The 26,851-nt window shown below is 38.9% G+C and overlaps 3 protein-coding genes across 4 annotated transcripts; 2 read left to right on the top strand and 1 right to left on the bottom strand.

The window, feature by feature from the left end:
• Window positions 1–176: 176 nt before the first annotated feature.
• Window positions 177–7,900, top strand: pgk1 (phosphoglycerate kinase 1). The gene is made up of 11 exons (XM_029173781.3): window positions 177–335; window positions 2,318–2,368; window positions 2,577–2,732; window positions 2,896–3,040; window positions 4,041–4,144; window positions 4,253–4,372; window positions 5,295–5,409; window positions 6,332–6,511; window positions 6,616–6,793; window positions 6,973–7,071; window positions 7,159–7,900. Exons 1-11 carry the CDS (start codon window positions 271–273, stop codon window positions 7,197–7,199), a joined length of 1,254 nt encoding a protein of 417 aa, XP_029029614.1. The 5' UTR covers window positions 177–270; the 3' UTR covers window positions 7,200–7,900.
• Window positions 7,901–8,090: 190 nt separating this feature from the next.
• si:dkey-183i3.6 (LAT2 domain-containing protein) lies at window positions 8,091–11,704 on the bottom strand. Its single transcript, XM_041073762.2, has 12 exons — window positions 11,681–11,704; window positions 11,488–11,592; window positions 10,658–10,700; window positions 10,479–10,522; window positions 10,355–10,388; window positions 9,723–9,751; window positions 9,576–9,617; window positions 9,410–9,446; window positions 9,243–9,298; window positions 9,084–9,143; window positions 8,926–9,000; window positions 8,091–8,646 (listed from the first exon to the last, which is right to left on the bottom strand). Exons 2-12 carry the CDS (start codon window positions 11,588–11,590, stop codon window positions 8,606–8,608), a joined length of 564 nt encoding a protein of 187 aa, XP_040929696.1. The 5' UTR covers window positions 11,591–11,592; window positions 11,681–11,704; the 3' UTR covers window positions 8,091–8,605.
• Window positions 11,705–16,995: 5,291 nt separating this feature from the next.
• kctd7 (potassium channel tetramerization domain containing 7) lies at window positions 16,996–25,948 on the top strand. 2 transcript variants are annotated; one of them, XM_055514627.1, is made up of 7 exons: window positions 16,996–17,071; window positions 18,288–18,339; window positions 18,454–18,947; window positions 20,420–20,589; window positions 22,534–22,712; window positions 23,431–23,504; window positions 24,253–25,948. In XM_055514627.1, the coding sequence occupies exons 2-7, from the start codon at window positions 18,309–18,311 to the stop codon at window positions 24,358–24,360; spliced, it is 1,056 nt and encodes a 351-aa protein (XP_055370602.1). In that variant the 5' UTR covers window positions 16,996–17,071; window positions 18,288–18,308; the 3' UTR covers window positions 24,361–25,948. The 2 variants fall into 2 exon arrangements, with proteins under 2 accessions (XP_055370602.1, XP_029029892.2); XM_029174059.3 differs by having other exon boundaries at window positions 17,003–17,071; window positions 23,431–25,948.
• Window positions 25,949–26,851: the final 903 nt, after the last annotated feature.

The raw sequence follows: 26,851 nt of genomic DNA, 5'->3' as shown, positions 1-26,851 counted from the left end.
AGGATGTAATGGTTGTTTTCTTTGGTTAGTTTGAATAAAGTTTTATTAAAGCTGGTGACGTCAATGAACAGACAGTATAACAACCCAATTAAAAAAATGTTCGTGTGCAGCTTTAGCCAATCAACAGCGGGTAAGTGCTTTTGACCCCGCCCATAGGCTGTCATTCAGTGCTGCGCTAAGGTCACTGCTGACATTCACTAGCCGTCAGCCAGAGGAGGCGGAGGAGATTCATCCAGGAAGGCGCAAGAACCAAGCAGCAAACCCAGCAACATGTCTCTGTCTAACAAACTTACCCTGGACAAGGTGGACGTCAAGGGGAAGCGGGTAATTATGAGGTGAGCGTTTATCGCCTAACATTAGCATCGCTCGTCGTAGACAGCTAATCGGAAATCGGAGTATTTTTCGTCAGCTGGCTCTGTGACGTTTTATGGCCCCTATGTCCTTTCAGTCGTAACAAAATGTCAGGTAGGACAGCTGTACCAATATAGAGGCATTGAAGTGGTGGTTAACGGTGTTTCAATCAGTTCAGAGCACTGAAATGAGAGCAGGAAGTGAAATGTTAGTCACGTTCCCCCATCCCTGTTACAGTACGTGCCTGTGAGGCGATGCTACATGGATGAAGCCCTCTGCATCATAGCATGATGTTGAAATGACTCCGTTAGAATATATTACAGTAACAAGTAAGCGAGTAAGTAAGTAAAAATCTAATAAATGGCCATTTTAACAAAATCATCGTTTGAATTAATATTTTTATGTGTCAATTAATGGGTTTTAATGACAATAAACGTAGAAATTATAATAATAATAATTGCTCTCCTGTGATGGAATAAAGCGACCTTGACCAAGGTTTAAAAAGTAGTATATGCCCAAACCCTGCGAATATATAGTAAAACAATAAAGCTTATAAAACTAGAAGATGGATGACAATGCTTTGGGACATTTTTCATTAATAAAAGGCTCATTTTGACCCAAAGAAATTCAGGTTTTAATTTTTTCAACAGTGCTGTTGCAATTGTGCAATTTACTCACCAGATTTTTCTGCAAACTGACCAAAGACCACTGGAGACAGACGTACGCATGAAACTGACACCCTCTGGAAATGTCAGAGGGCCATTTTGGTTTGCTCTGCCTAGTGGTGCCACAGCAGGCAGCTAAGGACAAGGTTCATCTGTTGCAGGAGCCACTAGCCTGCATTTCTGATTGTTAAAAGGTCACATTTTAATTTCAGTATAAACTATAAGTGAGCTAAGCTGTTACAACTGATATGAGGCCTACTTTTATCATACCCAGGGCTTGTCATAGCATGCCATTTAGTGACTGCAAACTTCCATATGAAAGCAGCATGCAGGGTAGACCCTGCTTGCCGGAACCTAGAAAAAGGGGAGGACCCAGAGCAGTACTTCGCCTCTGAAATCAAGTTCAGAAGAGACCACAAACTGACTTCCTGTAGTGGCAGCTTCCATAGTTAGACTTTTAATTGTTTAGTTACTCACTGTTGCAACCTTAAAGTATTGCAAACACTTTCTAAAGACAGAAGTTGCTTAGTTTATTTTAAGGTTGAAAATGAAATGGTGAAAATGACAGGAGGAAGATTGTGTAAGCTCGCCACGTGGTCTAGCCACACTCGGTAATCTTCATTAGTATCCTGACCCTCAGTGTAAGTGAGCTGACCTTTTTTATTATTCATATTTTTGTGCTGCAGTTTTGTTTCTACTTTATCAACATCCCTCAGTGATCCTGTGAAATGCTGACAGCTGGGCTATAATGGGACAGTGGATTGTTGCTGTTGTAGCATGTAACCACGTGTCTTGCCAGGTGTTCAGACAGAGAGAGGAGGTATTATGTAACTGATAAGAGGGATGCAGTGTGGACCTATAAGCTGCCGGGGTGCACACACACAAAGGGCTGTGGTCTGAATGAGTTGAACAGTTTAATTATTGAAAGAACCAGTCACCAGACAAACCTGAGCGTTTCAATGATCAAGGAATATTCATCGCATGGCTGTAGCTGTTTTACGTATTTGCAAGTTTACTGTATGAGGCATATGCAGGCTGTTTTTATTTTCTCTCCTTATGTGCTGGATGTCCAGTAATCATACAGACACCATGACGCAAGAACAATCAATTTGAAATGTAGCTTTACTTTTTACATTTGAATAATAATATCATTATACACGGATGCTGTCAACCTTATTCACATCTGCGGAGTAGATGTGGGTTGAAAAGTCAATAAAACCCTTGATAATGAACAAGATACCTTTTCTTTTTTATTATTTAGGTAATTATTTTTTGCAATAATTAAGTTTTTCCTTTTTTAGGGTTGACTTCAATGTTCCAATGAAGGGCAAGCAGATCACAAACAACCAGAGGTAAACTGTCTCTCTTTTATTTCCATATTTTCTGTTTGTTATAAAATAATCTAATAAATAAATTAATTAATAAATAATCTAAAAACCTTCATGTTTTTAATAAGCCAAATTGGTAATATATTCTAATGATTTAGTATTTAGTGTCCTCAAAAGTAGTCTCTGCGGTAAAATGGATTCAATATACAGCTTCTTGCTTGCTCTTCTTCAGGATTAAGGCAGCAGTTCCCACCATCCAGTACTGTCTGGACAACGGAGCCAAGGCTGTTGTTCTGATGAGCCACCTGGGCCGCCCTGATGGAAATGCCATGCCTGAGAAATATTCCCTAGAGCCTGTCGCTGCTGAGCTCCAAACCCTCTTGGGAAAGTGAGTTTGTGAACTGAGGGACTGGTTTGTTTTCTGTTAACCTGTTGTTTTTTTTTCTACAAATTCAAATATGTAATAGGGTGTCCTTGTTGATTTAGTTATACCTGTGGATATTGCTCAGGATTTCAAAGCATCAATAAACCTCCTCACTGATTATCTTTAGGCCAGTCACCTTCTTGAAGGACTGTGTGGGTGCAGAGGTGGAAGCTGCCTGTGCCGACCCTGCTGCTGGATCTGTCATCCTGCTGGAGAATCTCCGTTTCCATGTTGCTGAGGAGGGAAAGGGCAAAGACCTATCTGGAAACAAAGTGAGTCTGTTTTAATAGAGGACACTCATTGTCAGGGCTTCGTCTTTGTTGAACCACCCTGTAATGAGTTGGAAAATGCAGAGTCACTCCTGCTGCAGCATTCACTGAAGAAGCTGCATCACTGTCCTACTGTATGACATCATGGTCAAGTAGTGCAGTAGTAACGCAGCATTACTGTGTCCTACAATATGCCATTATTAACATACACCACCTTTTTAGAGGACGCTTATGAACTTTTTGCATACTGTTGCAGCATGCTGAACGTTTAACACTAGGGGCATGGCATAGCAGTGGGTTCTGTGATAGACACAGTCTATTGCAAATACTATGATACAATATAAAGCATTTCAGCATGCTGGATCAAACTTAGTTTTATTTGGCTTTGTCTGTTGTCAGTGTGTGACTTATCCACTGATATTCAGGTCACCCAATCCTTCTCCTTACAACTAAATAGTCATGGGGCCTGCAGTGGATCTGCTACTTTGACCCTGCTTGACATTTACCCTGAAGGTCAGTGGGTGCCCAGGCTGTACTTGTTTCTTTTCCTGTCCTGGGAGCCCTGCTTGGTATGCAGCCTGTGTAGGTTTTTTTACTGTACCATATCACACATGCAACTTTATTTTAGTTTAATCAAAAACAATGTTTCAGTTCCAAGTGTGCAAGGGACATTAAATGATGTTTTATTAGTAGATGTAGTAGAAACACAAACACACTAAAGCTACATGACAGATGGCACAAATAGAAAAAGTCAGAAAGGACAAAGACTAAATGTAGGAAACTGTAACCTGAGCCTCCTTGTCGCTGACATTTAGATTACAATAAACTTTAACCTTTTACTGCACTTAGGTCTCTCAGTCACAACCTTTGACTCTTATGTTATTAACTAATTCACAACAAACTAATGCTAAACCAGAAAAGCTTGATGTGAGGATTTAGGAGAAAAATACTGTATACAGTAGATTATAGCCACTGATCTATTACTTGTTTATTATCCTCTTAGACCAAGGCCTCCCAGCAAGAGATTGACTCCTTCAGGGCGTCTTTGTCCAAACTGGGTGATATATATGTAAATGATGCCTTTGGGACAGCTCACAGAGCTCACAGGTGAGTAGGACATCCTGACACAATGGTGGTTATGAACTTAAATATCTCTAAGCCCTTCACAGGTGGCAAGATTTTGTTAATGTGTATCCTCCTATCCCTTTCTCCTAGCTCCATGGTGGGCGTGAACCTGCCTCAGAAGGCAGCTGGTTTCCTCATGAAGAAGGAACTTGACTACTTTGCCATGGCTCTGGAGAAACCTCAGAGGCCCTTCTTGGCAATCCTTGGAGGGTGAGGACCAATTATCACATTAATTGTATGAGCTGATGCTATATACCATACTAAAACCTGATTGAATACTTCACCATTCAAAACAAGAGGATAGTGCTCGGTTTCCAGATGAAATTAGGCTAGAAAATTGTTTACATGTCATCAGACTGGAGCATCTTTTAAAAATATTCAGCTGATAATCAAAGAAGAGAGAAGATAAGCTCCTTATGTCATCTGGTGTTAGTCCACCGCCTAGTAAATAATTACCTGAACATTTTCAGATTTTCAAGTTTGTTGATTGTTTTTTTTTTTTTTTTTTAAATCATCATCATACACGTAAACCTGTTTGGTTTAATCTAAATAGAGAAGTATTGCCTTTATACCTGGAGTTACATGGAAAAAATAAAGTTTGTTTTATGGTAATGATGCAGGACATAGGAGTAATAAGCTGGTGCCAGAGTAGATAAGACGCTCACCAAATCGTTTCCTGAGTGATTTACACTCTGGCACCACAGTTGGAAGAATAAAAAGATAACCAAGGCTGAAGCGTCTAAAATATAAGTATTAAAAATATGATTGAGTTCAGACAGCTGTGAAACTCCTAAATCACATCTGAAGACTATAGCTTTATATTCAAATGGACTAATAATTTGACACCTTTTGATCCTAAGGAACTGTGGTAAATAATTTTTCACGTTTGCTTTTTCTTTCCACACTGTCTTGTTGTACTGTCTGTGTTGATGGAATCAGAAGAACAAAGGAGCTGTGGCATTTTACACAGGACATTGTTACCTTTACATGCAGCCTCAATAAGGGCAAAGTATCAGAAATGCTTGAGCCAAAATGTGATTTAGAATTATATCGCTAAACCCTTCTGTTCTATCGTGTGCGAGCCCACTTCTTTGTGTCTCCCCTGAGTAGTTTTTCTCTGTCTGTGCTTCAGAGCAAAGGTGAAAGATAAGATCCAGTTGATCAACAACCTGCTGGATAAGGTCGATGAGATGATCATTGGTGGCGGCATGGCCTTCACCTTCCTCAAAGTCCTCAACAACATGGAGGTGAGGAAGATGACAGAACTTAATGCACCTAATGAATTAATCATCTTATAGTAACTTATGCATAACCAGTAGACTGTAGTATTGAATTTCAAGTGTTTCACAAGTTCATTGTAGTTGCTGCTCTGTGTGTTCTCCTCATCGAGCTGCTAGACTTTTTGTTGAATGAGGACGCTGTTTAAATACTTGTGAAACTGCTTTGTTTTGCGTCACAGCCCCAAGATTCAGAATCAAGTTCATGACCAAAAGTTTAAACGGAGTCTGAACTCGTGCTATGATTTGAAACACTGGACACACAACACTAAATCTGTTTTTTTTCCTCTTTAACTTTTTCACTAGTCTGGATCAAGAGTTTTCAAATTGTACATGAATAACAGGTTAAATGTGAACGGCTTGAGGTACCTTAGCTCAGAGTTGGGGCTGGAGAAAAGCGGACGAAGCCTTCCTTTTTAAATAATATTTAACTATGAATCTTTAAGCGTGTGAGTATCCAGACTAAATCCACTATTCTTTGTGGACACAGATATCTCTACCTGACGTTAGTAGACTAGGCTGTTACTCACAAAAATTTATCCAGGGTCAATCTTTGGTCGTGCCTATTCTTCTCAATCTGTTTTGCAAGTTTGTTTGAACAGCACCGACATTCAGTAACTCTCAGTTGCCTCATCACACAAAGTGTTCATCTGTCTGATTTAGATTTAGCTGGTGGATGTTGGAACTAAGATACATTTGAAGAGCCAGGCAAAATATGTTTTTGCATCACTTCACATTGTGAACATTCTAGAACAAGTGGAAGCAGGAGCTTGGCGTGATACAATTGATCTCAGTCACAGTATATTGCGAAAGAATAGGTTGAACATTTCTGTGCTTTGCTGTGTAGGTTTGAACATCCATTTACAGTAGTTTCACTTTTCCCTTGTTTTAGATCGGTAACTCCCTGTTTGACGAGGAGGGAGCAGGCATCGTCAAAGACCTGATGGCCAAAGCTGAGAAGAACGGCGTCAAGATCACACTGCCTGTCGACTTTATCACTGCTGAAAAGTTTGATGAGAAAGCTGCTACTGGCACTGCAACCGTTGCTGATGGAATCCCCTCTGGCTGGATGGTGAGAAAAGACACTGAATAAATCATCAAATGAACACACTAACGTGAAGGTTTCTTGAATTGTTGCCTCTGTTGTTTAGAATTTTTCATTAACCTTTCCTGCAGGGCTTGGACTGCGGACCAGAAAGCTCTAAGGCCAACACAGATGCGGTGGCTAGGGCCAAGCAGATCGTATGGAACGGTCCAGTTGGTGTGTTTGAATGGGACAACTTTGCCAAAGGGACAAAGACCCTGATGGATAAAGTGGTGGAGGTGACCAAGTCAGGCTGCATTACAATCATTGGTAAGAAAAACAGGATGGAGAGGAACTAAATTTGTTTTCCTATGATTCAGTCAAGTGTGTTACTGTTGGGATGCTTAAGACTTTCTTGTTTAAATTTCAGTAACACAGACACCTTTTTTTTTTTTTTTTTTTTTTTTTAATCCTCTAATCATGTATCATTGGCGCCTGTTTGTAACTAGGTGGAGGTGACACTGCCACCTGCTGCGCCAAGTGGGACACAGAAGACAAAGTCAGCCATGTTAGCACAGGGGGTGGTGCCAGCCTGGAGCTGCTGGAGGGTGAGTGACAGAAAAAGAAAAACGACAGATAAAAAAATTCATCAATTTATTTCAAGGCTGACTTCATGCTTCCATTTGTGTCCATAGGTAAAGTCCTGCCTGGCGTGGATGCTCTCAGCAGTGTCTAAACCTCCCATCAGCTTCTGTTTGTCTGTGTGTGAGAGTATGAGAGGAGGAGGGTAGCATCGCAACCAGACCCCTGTTTTACCTGCAAAGAAACACACCTGCTTATCAGACATGTCTGTGCAACATGGAGCCTTCTGCCTTATTTCAACATGCAGATGAAACCAGTCAGGTCGAAGTGCTGACAATGGGACACGTTACTTGACAACAAGCAAAGACGAAATGCTTTGTGGAGGTGATTTTTGGCGCAAATCATGCATTTCTTTCACTGGATGGTTGGTACACGGCCAAAGTTACAGCCTTAACATCTCCTAACCGCGAGCTGCAAGTGTAAATGCTGTCATTCACTTTCTTGTTTTCTCCCTTTTATGTAAGAGCAGTCGTTGGCATCAACCTCTGAAAAAATTTAAGCGCTGGCTCGTGTGGATGTGGGTGAATTTGTGTTGTCCTCTTTGCATAACTATCCTGGGAATGTTACTACACAACCCTCGATAATGTGTCTACATACAGTACATATTAAATATATATATATATTTAGAAACGGTTAACGTGGTGTGTGTGTGTGTGTAACGGTTTATGTTTTGTCTGTCCACACTTACATCGACTGGTCATCTGTGTTCTCTGGCTGGTGGACTCTGAGCAGCGTCAGACTGACAAGTCGGCGTCAGTTGATCTGTTCAGGTTAATAAAATTCTTCCAGTGTAAACTGTTTCTCTTACAGTTTTTATGTTGTTTGGAGTTTGTATTACTCATTTTGTGTAATAAAGTAGTCCCCTATCAAATCACAGGACACGCTTTAAATGAACCATTTTAATTACTCAATGTTTGCGCAGGTGCTGAGGTGTGTAGAATAAATTAATGAAGTATGAATGTAATCAGTTATATATTCACATCAGTTTTAAACTCATTCACATGCATTTATTCAGACAACAAAATCACCCACTTACTGCTGATCTGTGTCTAGTAGACAGAGTCAAAATGACCTGTTACATCTCCAGAGTTGCAAAGTACAGAGATCCAGAAGTGGGAATGGATTTAGTGGCTATTGATGCATAAGATTTTATACTGCACTACAATAATATGTCTGTGTGTAAGCTGTAGAAGATCTCTGGTAGATGCCACCAATACCTTTTGCACAGTATTTAAATTAGAGAATATCTGATTGCTTAAATCTCAACATTTTCTAGTATTTCTCCCAAGCGCTAACACAACTGCTGCAATTGTCCTGCACATTTTACCACTAGATGGCATCATAGATACAACACATTCAAGGTCTACCAGTATTTATTCACGCAGCTGTCCACATCATTTGCACATCACACATAACAGAAATAAACCGTTGGTACTTCAGTTCAGCACAACCGATGCCACAGTGTCCTGGCCGTTCACTGATGTTCTCTGTTGGGCCTCGTCAGGCGCACTCCCCATTCTCATTCACGTAATCTGGCTCATCTGTAGACAAACAATGCAGATGATTAGACACATGCAGAACAGGTTATAAATCAGTGGTATAGTATGGATACGCTGCACTGCTCTGATAAACCGTGGCTCCTGAACAGCTCTACATTTTCTTCTGCTCAGTGCACACACAGAAGGAAGCGCCTTGTTAAACCAAACACTTGACCACAGACCAACATCTTGTTATACAACCAACCACCCTATAACTAACCTATAAGAATGCACTCTCAACATGTTTTTTAACAGATAGATCCATCGTGAACAGTCACTAACCATCCTCGTCTTGTTCTTTTTCTGGCTTCTGTACACACTGTTCCCAGAACTCTGAGTTCTCATAGTCGTCGTCATCTGTTTGGTGAAACAGTGATTTCAGCATCAGTGTGTGATGCATCATAAACATGAGTTGCTTTGATACAAATCGCCAGACATACCTTCTTTTATTGACAGTGACGTGAAAATATTGGCATAGACGTCTGTATTCTGTTCATCACCTATGTAAAAACACAATGAATTAAGATCAAACCAGATAAAGCGGGAGAGATCAATAAAATATAGTAAACATAGTAGAGATGAACCAGTAAAATGCTCACCAGTTATTCTCTCTGGGGTTTCTTCATTTACATACAGTTGAGCAGGCAGTGGGTCTCTGTAAAACAGTACACGTTTGTTAGCTAGATGTAAATGAACGGATGATTACATGGCTTTTTATTTGATGATATGTCGTGAGGAAAAGAACAAGGAGGGCAGTAACACTTACACATATGTATGTTCTGCATTTGTTTCTATTTCAGCTGCTGCAACACAGGATGTGAAAGACCAGTGACAGAATTCATGCAGTTCTTTGTACTTTTCAAATATATTTCGCCAAAAGTTATTAAATAATGTAATTCATATTTTTGGATGTGTGTTATGCATATACCCACCATCTGTGATATTTTCATAATCTGACTGCTCATCAGTGGGACCTGTAACACATGGTGGTTAAATATAAACCCTAACAGGAACCTTTGCTGTTTAATACGTCATCTTTTATTCTGACTGAAAACCTGCAAGAAATAAAAAGCGCTTACTTGGTGAAAATTCCTCCTCATATGTTTCACTGTAAAACACAGTATTATAGCAGTATTATTTAGTTTGTATTTGTTTGTGTATGGGTTGTCAGTAACTTGCTCTGTTCTGACTATGAAATTAACACCTCGAAAATAGTTTGAGACATACATACACACATATCAGTATTAGCAACAATGACTCATGAGAACTACACTGTGGACTTATATTTAAGGTTTACTCTGGTTCCTGAACTCCATATTCACATTGTGTATGACCTATGATGTATCTTTATATTAACTTAGCCACTAATATATTTTAATAAGAACTGTTCCACTGCCTGTCATTATATGAAGATGACCCAGAGACTAGAAGCTAATTTACATTTTATAGCTACTGAGCATCTAAATGAGGGTTAATTAGTAGTGATCCTCTCTCTCTGTACCACTATGCAATTAAAGAAGAATTATTTGTTTCTGCCCTGGTAAAAGTCTTAAAGGCCTCATAAATAAATAAAGATGATTCATTTTATAGTTTATGTTTTCTACCAGAAATTCCTTCCTTCCTCTTTAGTACAGTACAGTTAATTGTACTGTACTGTAATTCTAGGATGAAATTACATAAGACAAACGAATGTTTAATGTTATATACATACATTGTGGTTGAAGTTATGTGATTGGATCTGGTGACTGAAAATAAAGGTTCCAAGTTAGTTAAATATAAAGTAAATGCTGAATGTACTAAGCCTGTGATGAACAAAAGATGGGGTCTTATTTTACCTGTTTTTGATTGCATCACAGCAAACACACTTCCCCCACGTTGGCTGTCAACAGAATGGTGCGCTGTTATTTATTTATTTGCATATTTCACCTTTGTCACAGAGTTCGGGAGTTACAGCAAATCGAGGAGTACAGTGTTGTCCTCTCAAACAGAGGTGTAGTAGTAGTAGAGTACTCACAATGTCTGAGGGTCGTATATCTGAGTTTCCTCATGTATGATCTCTGCAAGAAAGAAACAGAGCTTTATATATTGTCCGAAACGACCAGTTTATCACATTGAAAAGTTTTGGTTCACAATGATGACAAACTTAAGAGTTGATAAGCATCATCCATGCTCCTGTTACTCTCTGCATGATTCATCTTTCACATGTACATAATCATTATCCGTATTACGATTCCTCAAGCTTTATTGTTTCCAAGCTTCAGACAGGTTTTCCTATAATGCTGCCAGCCATGATTATTGTCACTGTATGTGATGAACAGGCTTCTTCAATAATTACTTGATAAATAATCATTTAAAATACATTAACTATAATATAACCATATTTATAGTGATTTCAAGCATAAATGTGGTTGAACGCAGTACAGACACTGATCATTAGGTAAAACCATTTTAATCCAACCAGTTATCCAGAGAAAATCATTTATGGGGACTGATGTCACAGCCCTGCAACGTCCTATTCATTTATGACTATTTGGAATTACATAAAATCATAGTAAAATCACGAGTGGTACTATATTATCTATTTAAAATGTAGAAAGCCATGTGTAATAGGGAAAACTCTCCTTGTGCTAACTTAGACGGCTGCTGATGGTGTTTTCATATTTAGGTCAGACATGTGGCATCAAACTACTGGTGAGTGAAATAAGAGAAAGGTGGAACTGGTCCTTTTGGGTTTCTTCCGCGACTAACTGTATTTCTCATGCTAAGATTTAAAAACACTGTAGTAGCTAAGATCACAAAAGAAAACACACGCCTCAGTTGTTCTTATCTCCCCGATAGACTTACTGGATTTCCGTTTGCAGCGTAGACACAGAAGCGACAGCAGACTTATTGACACCACTGATGCAACAGTCAGGACTGCAGCCAGCAGACTGGAGTTTCCAATCATGCCTAAACAACACAAATGACCATGTGTTACACGACAGTGAGTCTCAGCGGTAACAACAGTTGTCGTAGTGCTTGGCTGATGAGTACCAACCAGCTCCTGTCTCATTTGTTTTTAAGTGGCGTTTCTGTGCAGATTAAATCAACCTGGTCATCCCTGGTCAGCAATCGGCAAGCGTTCACTCTTTCATGGTTAAAGTAGCTACTGGTTTCCTGTTAACAAGGCAGTGTGAATCACAGGATGTGGTTGGCCGAAACAAAACTGAAACACAAGTTTGCGTCTTGTATTACACCCACATAAGCTGCTGTTTAAGAAGCACCACACACCAGAAGAAGAACGCTCATATTCCTCAGACCACGTGCTGAATTACCTGTTTCTCACACGCTGGCTTTTTAGTTCACTCAATTCAGTTAAATACTCTTGAACATCTCATATGTTTTTGTGATGGACTTGATGCAAAAGGCAGTAAATAGCCTTCCTCTGTGTGGTCTGCCTTGAAAGATGCCCATCGAAGCTCTGATGCAATTCACTGCAATCATCTCATTATTATTGTGGCCAATAAAACACCCGTCCCTCATAACTCGCTGCCAATGTAAGCGATCGGGAAGAAGGACACATAATCCGCATTATATATGAGTTAGATAAATGAAGTGGATCAGGTTTAGTTCGTTTCTAGTACAACTTATACCATTAAACATATGGAGGCAGTCATTTTTGAAAACAAACAGTACAGACGCTGATCATTAAGTGCACATAATCTTTTAGACTGTATTCCACAGGCATCTTATTATTGGTTTAATTAAGGCAGTAAGTTATACAAGTTCTGTCAAGCACTCCATTACCTTAACACTACACCAGTAGATTATTCCAAAATAAACTCATTGTTGACATTGTGGAGTTTTGGTGGTGATTAGAGACTTGGATATGTCAAAGATTAACATCAAAATTGATTTGATTGCATTAGAATTTTTAGATACCCCCTCTGGAGACCCTCATGGCCAAAGGTGCCCCATAGACCTCAATGTAAACAATCTGTTTTAATCTCTCTCATTACTATTTGTGACCTGGTGGCTCAGGGAGTAGAGTGTTGTTCTGGGAAGCAGGAGGCTTCCTGTTCAAACCTAGCTGATCCCACCAGATGTGGCCTTCAGCAAGTCACATCACACTAGCTCTCCGAGCATGTGGCTGCTCGCTGCTACTCCTTGTGTGTGTATGAGTTCAATGCAGGGAAATAATTTCCCCAAGGGAATCAATAAAGTCTCACTTACATCATAGAACCACACATTCTGCAATGTCAGCATTTTATCTTGAAGAAAAGTAGTTATATTTGACATTTTTTGACATTCATGTAGGTTGATACATGAAATTTGTGAACTTTTCGCCTGTTATATTATGAAGTGTTTGACTACCTGGTAAGCAATTAATCTTTCAAGGGTCATAAAAATCAATATATTTTGTCTGATGTCTGATCACAAGGTGCTTGAGTACTGTAAATAAATGGTCTTTGTGTATTTGTATAAAAGTAGTGATATTTGACATTTTGACCTTATTTCACCATATTCAGCACCTTTCCTATTGTTGGGTGATGCATGAAATTCTTGTATTTGTTATATTATGAAGAAGTGTGACTACCTATCAATCTAAGTATTTTGTTTGGGTGTACGTGTTGAATAATTTTTAAAACAACTGATTCATAAGTGAGAATTGTGCAAACTGCAACATCACCAAAAAAGAGAACACAAAAGAACATATGAAATATACGAAACATTTTGAAACAAAAATGTCCAGGTTTGCATATGCAAACACTAACAGTTATATCTGTATACGTGTACAACAAAGTCAAGAGACCATTTATTTACTTTTTTTTATGACCCCTGAAATGATCAGTGATTTCTTATTGATTCACACACAGTTTCTCTCTGTCTCTGTCTCTGTCTCTCTCTCTCTCTCTCTCTCACACACACACACACACACACACACACACACACACACACACACACACACACACACACACACACACACACACACACACACAGATGTCAGGATGAAATGCTGACATTGCAGAATTTCACCCTCATGACCTCCTTTACCATGAGGGTCTCAAAAAGGAGATTTTCGGAGGACGGCATAGGAGTTAAACTAAATTATTATAAATATTGCTACAAGAAAGCAACTTAAGTGATGCAAAATCCTCGTGTAGAATCAGGAATCCAAACTACAGTTAAATATGTAAAAGATGGAGGTAAGACGAGGTTGAACTGTCTTTTGAAGGATGAGGAAAAGATGCCGTGTTGTGCGTACATGTGTCTTCTACAAACAATCCTTTATTTGAGATAAGTGCATAAGTGCTGAAGCAGTTTGTTTTGTTTTGATCCCATTGGCCACAGCACAGGAGCAACTACTCTAAGGGTTTATTCTTATACAGTAGTAAACACATTAGTGTAGTAGGTAACTACACTAATGTAAGCGAAGGAAAAAGAAGACATCACACAACGTCTGTATCTATGCCCTCTTTGAGACGCCGTGTGCATCACGTTCAGAGCTCTGACACGTGTCCACAGAACGTTGAGGTCAGGGGCGCCTTCCTACCTGAACACTCTACCCTCAATTCACTCTACAGTCAGTTTCGCCTGCAGTATGCTCAGCAGCCTCACCACCAATTTCTAACACTGCTGAGGTTGACTGGAAAACCTACTAGTAAAATATACCAGTACTCCTTATGTTCAGAGAGCTGGAGTAACCAAAAATGGAGACGTACTGTTCCAAAAAACACAACACACACCCTGATCAACACACGGTCTTCTAGGGCCAAAACTAGTTACTGGTGACTTAAAAAACACAACGCCGAAAATGTACAAAAAATGAGGCAGGGTGGATTAACGGGTTAAATGAATAATTACGTTCCCCACATGGTCCGTTTCTCTAGTTGTACCTGAAATATCGGTAGACCTGGACTGGAAATGTTTGTTATATGTAGTTATATATGAGTTAAGATCAAATCTGCAATAATCCTGGACGATGTCAACTAACTAGTCACATATTGTAGGTCTAAACATCTGCATATATAACGATACTTTGACACGTCTTAGTTGAATATAAAAATGTAAGCGTTACTGTTGCCACAGTAATTCATGCATTTGATTCAGGTCTTCTGCCACTTATGTTGGTTGTAAATTTAGCCATGACAAATAACCACCAAAGTATAATCAGACATTTTCTGGTTAGAGCGGACGCTGATTGGCCGCTTCAGGACAATATCGTTGTTGTTTGTGGTTGGAGTGTAACACTGGAAAGTAAATGTTTCAAACAAGAAAACAACTGTTTCCAGTGGTTTGCAGGTTTCCATGACCCTTGTGTGTCATGCTGAATTCGTGCTATACTCACAACATGGCTGAAAAGTTCAACCTCACTCCCACATGTTGTTGAGATTCGAAAAGCCTGAGCTTCTGACAGACAGGCCAGACGACCAGTTGCACAACTATAACTATAGCTATAAAAGCGAGAGATATTAACTATAACAACTGTAAAGTCCTTAATTATGCGTAGTAAAATAACCGGTTTTGCATAAACAACAACAGTACGGTTTATGTTAGGGTAGGATCTTGATGAAACATATCTGATAATAACTACACTAAAGAAACGGTCGAGCAGCGAAAAGGAGAAATGCAAAAGGCCTGAGCTCATGCTTAAACTAAAAGCTGACGCGGGAATAAAACATGGGATATGAAAGTAAATGTTTCCCAAACATGAGCTATAATGTAGGCTCACTCTTTTTACATTACTCAGTTCACAATCCACCAACTTGCGAATGATCAAACGATAAAAGCACAATTTTGATGAACGTCCTGTGTGAAAAAAATGACACTGCATTTATTGTACTTAGGTATTATTCTTTTCTTTCTTACAGTATGTGCAGCCCATTTTACACATCATGTTTGCAAATTAATTATGTTATTAATGCTTTCTCCTTGTTGTTGTTGTCCTGTCTGTCTGTGCTTTGTAATCATTTTAAGATCTGAGTCAGCATATTACAGCATTATGTTCATTTTTGTAATTTGTCAATCACTACAACTACTACAACAATAATAACAAAAGTACTCAATGATCTATTTGTTATATTAAAGCTGCTAATTACCATCTTATCATCTTATAAATTAAGTAGATTGCTAACCTATTACATTGATGACATGCTGGATGTTTTAAGTGTAAAATATTTACCTTTTCAGAATACCTGCAGCTGTCACATGTAGAAACGTATAATGAAGCTGTATCAGCTTCTGACATGTAGTAGATGAAAGTGTAGAGTAACATCTAAAAGTTCATACATATAAGTTAGCTAGTTTGTACACTGAGTCTCTGTGTTTATGGTTTAAAATCATTTCTTTTTGGTTCATGGACAGATGCTAATGTGCTATGCTAACTTCCAAAAGTGGTCCGCTCATGAATTTGCATTAGATCACTTTAAACCTATTATTAGCAAATCAAGTCCATTCAAACACAAACACATTTCACTTTCACCTAACTGCCAGTGAACACAATGCTCTAAAGACAAATACCAAACCTCAGATTTTTTATGAGTTATGTTGGCATTTTACCTTCAGTGGTCCGGCTGCCTTCATTCTGCAGTGGCAACGGAACAGCAACTGCTTCCTCTTTCAATGTCTCCCCACATCCGTCATGCTCTAGACAGACGCGACCTCCTGCAGGTGCACATCTGCTGTCGGCGGGCGTCTGAGGTGGACACTGATAAGCTGCTTGCCTCTTTCATGCTGGTGTAGGTTTAGTGTCGAAATGACTTAAAAAGCCTGAATACTGTAACCAGTGTATTCTAGTTAATTTTTACCTGTTGTGTCTCTTATCTCTCCAAAAAAAAACTAAAAGCAGTTTGTAGTTAAAAAAAAAGGCAAAACCTAAAGGGTATAATTTTTGTACACAATTTCTAGTCACTGACTACAATAATAGTACAGTAACTATGTTCTAATCTAAAGTGAAAATAGCCAGACAGCTTATCCTTCTCTTATATGGTTAATATTGTTACTTCATTAAAGGTTTAACATTACATTGTATAAACTACCATTCACAACATAAATGTTTCATAGAATATTGAAATGTGCTGTTTATATTTTGTTTGTTTTATTTTTTAAAAACAAATAAGTAAGATTTTAAATGACATGTAATTGTAACTAATTATTATCTCTTGCACTTTCAACTCCACAGTGGTTCTGAATACTGTGTCCACTACTGACAGGGGACAATGTCAATTTAAACTGAGCTATAGCTAATATATCTGTCACAGCTCTGTCTGTGTGTTTGGGTCAAGATGTACCTCTCACTGTGTACCTGGTTGTTTCCCCTAATGCAGCAGATTATATCTGATAATAGAGCATCAGGCAAATGTGTGTCAGTCTTTCAAACCAGTGGGCAGGAGACACAGATCATACAATACCAACCAGCTCAACCCACGGGATGCTTACAGCGTGAAAGGTAAGCTGTTAAAACAACGTAAAGAGTGTGGAAGCCACATGATTGACAGGTAATTTTAGGACTGATTTACTTTAATCTGCAAAGAAAAACATAATGAGAAATACTGGTTTTCTTATTTTATTAAAAAATACAGAATAATACGCAGCAGGGGCAAATTTTGGTTTAATGACAAGCCAAGAACACATGCTTTAGAGGTGCAGTCTACATCTTATTTATCAGTGCTGCATTGATGTTTTTTGGGCACCATATATGTGTTATATGCGTATGTATTGTATATAAACATTATTGGGTTTTGCATCATGCACGTCTTGAACACTTCCTGTTCAAGTAAAATACAATTCAGAACTTGTATGTGCTTTGTCCATCACAGTTCTCAAGCTTTGTTGTGTGTTGTTCAAGTGTGTCATCATTTAGGGTGACCTTTTTGCATGGTTTATCTTGTTTCAGTTGAACAGTCTACTAACATTAACTGTAACCACCATTTTGTCAGATGTGTGACTCAGCGACAGAGGTGCCAGCTTTTAGCCCCTGAGCTTGACAGTAACAAAGTCATCCATCTTGTCATGCTCTCGCGACAAACCTGCAGTGTCTCACACTCTGACATTTCGCCTGCTCTCACGTGCTATTTATTTTAAAATTTTATTAATCTAATTTGGCCAAATTGATGTTTATGAATTCTAATTAATAGTAGTCCTGCTCTTTTTGGAGACCCAACATAGGTCCTTTGACTTAAAAGATATATTGAAAGATATAGAAATATACATTGAAAGCCAGCAGACAAAAAAACATATGTTCCATTGTTATGGCCTATAGGGAATATTATTATATAAACGAGTGACTCAGGTGTGTCCAAACTGGTGCAAAGTACAGGTAGCATCAGTGAGGTGCGTATAATAACTGCCTATGGCCTACATGCAGTCATTTAAGCAACAGGAATATGGAAATAACAATGTATTTGAGTTATTATTTAAAGCTTGTAACTGTAAAAAATGATTTTGAAACTATTTTGCCATACTGTACATGCAGCAAAAGCTAGGCAACTGATACCAGCCACATCTGTCCCGTGGGAAAAGGCTATAAAAAGATTTAGCTAAATTAAACACCTAATTTTATTTTATTTTTTGTTGAACAACTGATTTATTTCATTAGTACGCAGGGGACGTTGATTCGCTTAAACTGGGAACAGAGTTGGTTGACTTCGTCCCTTGTTCTACAGAGCGCCCACTGACTGTGCGTAATGACGACATCCACCTGGCACGTCCCACCACGTAAGACATCACATTTTCACGTATGACAGGCAGCACGGGCCCATTCCTGGCCGTTACCACTTCAGACTAAATATCCCACATTTCCTCCTTGTCGCTTTCATCGTTTGATTGCAGGAATTCCCCTACAACTGCTGGAGCTCTGCTCAACGGCGGGCTGTGTCCCTGCAGCTGCTGCGGCCCCACCCACTGCCCGCGCGCTGTTGTTGTTGTCATTTTCTCCAGCAGTCGCGCGCCGTGGCTCGTGCCATCGTCCTCTGATTACCGCCGAGACCTGGCTCGTCGCGCGCATGCAGCAGAATGGCTCGAGCGGCTCCAACGGTTCTGATGGCGGCAGTAGGGAGCGACAGACTCTGTCCTTCAGCCCGTTGCCAGCCGCCGCTACTACGCGGGTGAGACGCTTCATTCAGGAGAGGCGGACTCTGCCTTTGCCCAGAGTGATGGTGGTGTTCTCGGCCGCAGGGGACACTGACAAACCGAGCGATGCCATGTCCAGCTCGGACGCTGCGGAGGAAGACTTCCGAAAGTCGGCCTGCCCCACACCGACCCTCACCGTTAGCAAACCGCTCCGCGCCCCACTGGACAGCCAGGAGCAGGACTCCTGCCAGGAGGTAGGCCGCTTCACGGGGAAGCCCACGTTGAGCTGCTCGTAAAACACTGAAGTACTAGCAAGAGAGGAAACACGCCCAGCACGGAAAGCCACATAAGTGTAAATACCGTGTGGCCCGTACGTAGAGTATATGTTAAATTACGGCTGATATAGTGTAAGTAATGAACGTTTACCTTGTCAAACTTTTACTTTGAAATAAAACAACAATAAGAAAGCAACTCAAATATATAGGGTTACAACCAAGTTGTAACATATGAATAATTTACACAATATACTGTATATACCGTGGTAATAGTATATATGGTATAGTAGCTTATATTATCAACACATTATTGTTTGGGTTCGGTTGGCTGAAGTTGTCACGTGACTTAGTTGCTCTGTTATCTCATGACCTGCTTGGACTGTGCAACACTTCTGATGGATCTAAACATGGCTACAGCACAATAATCCTCTTATGTAGCTTGATGCTTAGAGCTTGTACAGTAGCTCGTCACACACACTATCCACAGCTGTTTAAACAGGTATTAAACACTGTTTTTATTAAGATTCCATATGCAGTCAGAACACTGTGCAAATCTGTGTTCATGCTAATCCACTGTTACTGGCCTGGCTTACCTTCAGGTTGAAGTTAGTTGCATCTTCCAGCTGTAAACAAACTATCTTAAAAGCCAGGCAGATACATTAGATACTGTTCAGCAGGGGTTGTTATAGAGGAGCTTTGACTAAAATTATAAAAGCGTGTATAACTACTTTTGTCCCTAAGAGGCAAGGGGGTTCTGGAGCCAATTCCAGCTGTGGAAGTTGTGGAAGCACTGAGTGAGAGACAGGCTCACACTCACTTAAAGTTAATGGCTAAAATATATTTTTGAAGTGAAATGGGTTGAACATATTAGACAGGTTAATACTACCTGTAAATGGATACAAATACAGCATGTACTAAACAACTAAATTCTTGTAGACAACCATACAAGTTTGAACAGGCACTATCATGGATGCAACCTCAGTGTTTTCAGTCATAGTGTCAATAGCAACTAGCACATTCAAACCCTGCAGTCCTGTATATTTGAGTTTATTTAGCCTTACAGTAAGATTAATGTATATTAATCAGTCTCAGGCTTATGCGTAAATGTATATTAATTTTTCAAATTTTTTCAAATTTTCATCACAAAATAAATGTAGTGTGGATTGTATTGCTGACATTTAGTAAATGGCGTTTTTAATTCTATAAATGTTGAATGCAATATAAAGTAATATATAAATAAATCTGGTACAAACAAATATAATTACATGATATATTTTATCTTATTAGCAAAGATTTAGACAGTATCCTTTTGAACATTCTTGTTTGTCAAGATTTTTTGTCTTCACCTCAAATAATATTAATAGAAAAATAGTTTTAAGTTTCTCAAAAGCCAGTATAGTGTCCTTAGACATTTGTCCTTTACCTGTTTTTTTACCCATTTTCATCTGAAGTTTCCAGAAGTCATCTGTCTGAACGTTGGGGGAATGCACTTCACCACGCGGCTTTCTACACTGCGGCGATATGAGGACAACATGTTAGCTGCAATGTTCAGTGGGCGTCACTACATTCCCCGTGATTCAGAGGGACGCTTCTTCATTGATCGGGATGGAACATATTTTGGGTGAGTTGCACTGCACTGTGACTGTGTTGTAACCTGGTTGTTAAGTCCAATAGATTCACTGAAGATACAACAATTGTTACAAAATGATTACTATTATGTTACTTTATATAGACGATTTATCTTTTAGGCATATTTTAATAATATGAATGTGTTTACTAAATGCAACAATATTTAATTTTGATTGTATTATTAAAATGTGAAAATACACAAACGTCAGCAGTGACTGACATTTCTCTCACCACATCAAACATCAAACCTTAAACTGAAACAGGTCATGCTAGAAGAGTGCATACAGCAACCGAGAGGCACTGTAATGGCAACACCAGAGTGTTTGTTAGATCAAAAGGTTTAGACTGCTTTACATGTCTGGTCTGTGCTGCTGTTCCTACCGGTTGTGAAAAGTCTATACTGCGTCTTAAGTGTTTAATCTGCTTGCAAAGAAAGCAATAAAGGCTACAATGCCCTTTGGCCTTTAGTAACAGGTTGTTCTGCACTGTGGAGGAGTAAAGATTGAGCGTAAGCACAACCAGTAGAATATGTTTGAGAACTTACGGGTGATAAAATATTGTGTGGGTTGTGCCTGTTGACAAATCTTAACTTACAGCTGTAATTTTTTTATTTAGCTTTTAGATCCATAGTAGTCTCCTGACAAAACAAATTATATTATTTTCAACTGAGGCAATGACACAGCAAAATTTGTACAGTGATAAAAATACATTAAAACAGACAATACGTTTAGAAATTAAGGTTCTAGATCCAGAGCCTGTCTCTGAATACAATCAAGCAGCCCTAGTGAGTGGAACATTTTGTCAGTATAGCTCAGCATCAGCAGCAGGACATATAAACAGATGTAACATATTACACAATACATAAATAAACAGAAAAGACTTGAATTTGCCACAATGTCAAGTGTAAGGATTAGAGATTAACAGGCATAAATATTCAGGGTGCAAAGTTTAAAAAATTATTACAGGGGTCGGCCTGTCATGCCTCCAAGAGAATCATGAAAGTCATGAAGGTCTATTTTGTACAAAAAATGTTATCTGCCCACCAGTAACTGATATAAATGCATCAGCCACAGATGCTGAGTTTATGGTGGTGCTTTATAGAAGCTGGAAAGTTTATCAAATTCAGTTGGATTCATACTCTGGGGACCAAAAAGTGTGCACAGAATTTAACAAGATATTTTAGTCTGGACCAAAGTGGACCGGCATCCCTAGAGCCACACCACCAGCATGACTAAAAAGGAAAAACAAATTACTTTAAATATGGATGTGATAACAAGCAGAGGCAAGATGTTGGACTTGTGTAAGTAGTGAGTTGAGTAAGGTCAGTTCTGCTGAAATGCCCCAGTGTGTGTCTGTGTGAGGAGGTGTGTATTAAAGATTTAAAGACAAGGAGCTAGCAAAATGCAAGATGATTGATGTGGGACTACATAAGGATATAAAAAATTAAACATGTAGAGGATGCAGCTCCCTGCAGATGTACACGTGGATGGACACTTGTAAAAGGAGTCTTTTAATTTGGAACATACTGGCGTTTCTGGGGCTATGGTTTTATTGGAAAATAAATTCCCAATCCTCCTGATGTTGTACACTGCGGCACCTTTACCTTCTTTGCTCTGCATTTTTTTGTAGTCACTGTTCACAAAGCTGCCACATTCTGCTGCAGAGGAGCAGAATTTAAATTACCTTTATTGTGCAAGTATTATTATTATTATTCTGTGTTAAACCAATTACTGGTATCCTAAAACATTTTTAAACACAGTGATGTGAGCGAGCTGTTTCTAAACTGAAACTGTTTTCTACCAGGTAGTATAATAGCCAATGTACTACCTTTTATTTGTTTTATATTGCCCACTTGGTTGAGAAAAAAACAGCTCTTGGAAGAATTCAGAATATGTTTTTTGTGGGCATGTTGTAATTATACGGTTTCCATCCCAAGGGACATCCTGAATTTCCTCAGAGAAGGTGAGCTTCCTCAGAGAGACCGTGTGCGAGCGGTGCATAGAGAGGCTCAGTACTACTCCATCGGCCCGCTGCTGGACAGCCTAGAGGACATTCAGCCTCTCACAGGAGAGAAAGTCAGACAAGCTTTCCTGGATCTGATGCCCTACTACAAAGGTAATTTTAGTATACTAATGCTTAAGATAATTTATTTACATTTTAGAAAATAAATAATGATAAAATGTTAACCTGTCCATACAAGCCATTCTTCACAGCCAGTGATGAGCAGACTGTTTTTTTATTTTATTTTTTAGCAGTACATGTAATTTAGCCTATGATGTTCACTCCATACATGGATTATTAGGCTGCCACACGAGTGGCAAACTAATTGCTGTTGTCTCAGGTAGATTCAAAACTCTTGACACTGATGAACTGCAAAGACGTTGATGTGGAGAAAAACATAACCAACGTCCATCCAATCAAATTGCCTTTAAAAACAGCAACAAACATTTAAGTTTGGTAACAACAGGATTGGTTGAAATGTGTTGTGACCTTAAGTGACGATGAGAGGCACACGTAATGTACTGCAGGCAAGCAATGATCTGATTGAGGTGTGGTTTGACCACCTACACAATACATACACACTGTTCATCACTATGACTTAGGGACGGAAGTTACAGTACAGAGAAAACAACAACAATGATATGACAATGTTCTGAGATGAGATTATCTTGATTCCTTAACTGTGGTCTCATAAGACAAGACAAGCATTTTTTGATACTTTTGTTCGAAAGTGAAATAACGTAAAAATTGCAATATATATTAATTCACATATGTTGCAATATGTGTTTGAATTTTTTAAATGACATTCATAATTTAACTGGTATCATTTCAGACAATCTGGAGCGTATTGTGGAAATTGCCAAACTCAGGGCCATGCAGAAAAAAGCACGCTTTGCCAAGTTGAAGGTCTGTGTCTACAAAGAAGAGATGCCTATCACGCCATATGAGCGTCCGCTTTTTAACTCTCTGCGCTTTGAACGCTCAGACAGTGAGGCCAAGCTCTTTGAGCACCACTGCGAGGTGGATGTTTCCTTTGGACCTTGGGAGGCAGTGGCAGATGTGTATGACCTTCTTCACTGCATTGTCAGTGACCTGGCAGAGCGAGGCATTGCTGCTGAGCAGCAGTGCATCGGTGTTTGTGACAAGCACCTTATTAACCATTACTACTGCAAGAGGCCCATCTATGAGTTTAAGATCACGTGGTGGTGAAGCTGCAGGGAGACAGTCGTGGCTGAATGGACCAGAAAGACGAAGGGTGGTTGCTCTAGTTTTACTGTAACTCAGCGAATATTGGATTTTGTAATTTGCCAATATTTTGTGCTGACGTCTTAAACTCACAGCATAAGGAAATCTATGTAAAATATTTTTCCTTGCTGTATCACAGTGCAGAGAGGTTGTTGTTTGGCCTCATCAAAGGTCAAAGTAATAAACACAGTGCATAAACAAAGCAATTGAACAGAACCACAACCTGTATCTTTAAATTTAACATTAAGCTGAACATACAACTGAACATTAACACCTTTATCGGGGAAGTGTTAATAACTGGACTGTTCTTGTAGCTTTAGCTTGGGCTGTGTAATAAACTTTCTCACTGACTGTGAACGTGATCCTGTCAGTGAAATCTAGTTTAATAAAAACCTTACTACTGCTGCAGGATGTAACAACCTCTAAAGTCCTGGTGTGGCAGACTTCCAGTGCAGATCTGCAGGTTACCTCCAGGGCTACGTGTGTCAGAGTCACACCAGACGTGGACCAGAAATAAGGCTTTTATTGGATAGGACAGAAACGCTGTTGTCCATTTCTTCATTAAATAACATTTAAAGGACTATTGGCCATTAATTTATTTGACTTTTAGGACACATTTTTATTTTGAGCCAGGATGCTTTTGTTCTTAAAATATTATAAGAATGTGTTTGCCACCAGATTAACTTCTATGTGATATGGTTAGTGGATCAGTGTACACTAATGTTAAGCATTTACGTCGGTTTGCGATGCAACGGAAAAACACTATCCACTGCAGCTCAAAGTGATGTAAATTGGTAACCGTCTAATATTAAACTATCATAAGCTGACCACAATGTCAGACTATGTTTGGATGTAGCTGTGAAATTCTGTTGCATATTTTTTAAAATGTGAATTGAAGTAAACCAGTACTGCTTTGAGACCCATAGAGTTTTCAATTTATTTTCATTCAGCCTAGTTAAGTGACTCTGTAGGGCTATGAGGTCTTCCCCTTTCACATGATTGATCCAGTGTAGACTCTGACGAAGGACTGAAGCTGTAGCTGTCAAGCTCCTCTCCTTGTGCAGCCGATGTTGACAAGGTGTAAAGACGTGAAGCCTGACCTTGTGCGTCACAAGGTGTAATGACGTTTCATTTTATAGGCAGTTCTGCCCTTTTTGAGTTAAATTCTTATGTGTTTATTATGGTGTTTATTTGTGAATTACTCATTATTGTATTTGTAGCTTTGCCCCAATTGTTAAGTGATTGGGTTCAGGACCTGTTGTCATATTTCCAGAGCTAATATTGAAAGAAATGATTATTAATATTGTAAGCAATGTAAGTAAACTTAAGACATATATGTATTTTAGCACTACATTTTATTTAAGAATACAAATGAACTGTTCCTTTTTGATAAACAGTATATTTTAATTATGCAACTTTCAGATGAGTGTTTTTTAAAGTTTTACAGAGTTGAGTGGTTTCGATTTTGTCTTTGTGTTATGTTTCTCAATAGTCTTCATATTTTAGTTGGCTTTCTATTGATGTTTCACATGGCTGAAAGAAGTTAATTATTCCCACACTAATGCAAAATTGCAAATATGTAACACAAGTCTCTGAATGAAAAATGTAACCAGTTGTAATCGGTACAGAAAGAATCTAAATTTCAGCTGTTTGTTGTCAACTTCCATGCTAATTGTGCAACACATACAGCATCAGATGTTTGCTAAAGGGATCTCGTGCTGTTCTTGATAAAATGTGTGATGTACACATATTTTTCTAACTCTGTTGACGGTACAGTATCAGCCAACTGACAACAGTGAACAGCTCTAAAACGCAGCAGGTTACTTATCTTACTTATATAAGTGAGCCAACATGCTTATTTATTTAGTTGATGTTGTTCTGATGATGTGGGAGAGCTGCTACAGTACATTCATCATTTTGGGCACTAATGTTGATTTATACTATTGGGTGTTTGCATTGTCTTAATGTATTATTTACTATTTCTGTTAGCTTCTAGGAAGCTATTGTTCCACAGTGTAGTTCTATTCTGATTACGTTTGTGTGTACTGAAGTTGATAAATTGTCATAAAATAAAAAATAAAAAACTGTTTCCCTCTTATTTACAACAGTGTTAATTATATGTCTTGAAAATAAAACAAGACATTACAGCTTCATGATGTTACTGAATCATTACCTGAGTAATGAACTACATGTGACATGCTTTCTGTGGAGGAGTCTGCAAACACCTTCACGGCTACAAACTGTGACAGCTACTGAATGTAATTGCACCAGGTCCCCTGACCCGTCATGTGCTACTTGTGGATTCCTGTGTCATGTGATGTCACCCAGGGCTCCAAGGGTACTGAATCAGTAGATTTTGGCTCCACACACTGGTGGTGAGATCTTGAGTAAATGCAAAGTAAAAGCTCTGATGCTTTAATGATTGTGACCATCACATCCTAATCAGACCACTTCCAGTGGAGAATTGATTGCTGATCTATTAATAGTTATTAAACAATGGGGTTTAAATATGAAGTGTTATTTATGATTGGTCAACTTCTCTAGACTAAGTCATCAGTCATGACACTTTACAAGTCACCTTTGACAGGATGACTCCTACCAGGGGATCCTCTGTCTTGTGCTGTCATCCCACGAGCGGCATGATATTTTTGGTTTTCAGTGGAGTGACATGAGCGAGCCCAGGATCAGCACCATGGACAGCTCCCTATGACTAAGTAGTGTATTGTAGCCTAGTCTAACAACCACATTTTATAAACCCCTCATGTGTCTTGTATTCAAACATGAAATGAATACGTTTTTTAAAGCTGTTACATTATTTAGTTGCAAATAAAATTATGTTGCTCATTGCAGCTGTAGCAGAGTAGAGACTGAAGTGACTAAGTGGATAAATGTAGTTTAATATCGCACAAGCCTGAGTAAATATGAAGAGCGTTTGATCACAGATGTAAATTAGATTGCTGTTATTTAGCCAATTAATGTCATTTTGAGATTTTTTGTGTTTTTGTTGT

Source organism: Betta splendens, chromosome 14 (genome assembly GCF_900634795.4).
Source record: "Betta splendens chromosome 14, fBetSpl5.4, whole genome shotgun sequence".
NCBI classification, from domain to species: Eukaryota; Metazoa; Chordata; class Actinopteri; order Anabantiformes; family Osphronemidae; genus Betta; species Betta splendens.
Note: the sequence above shows the minus strand (reverse complement) of the source record. Positions and strands in the feature narration are given on the sequence as shown.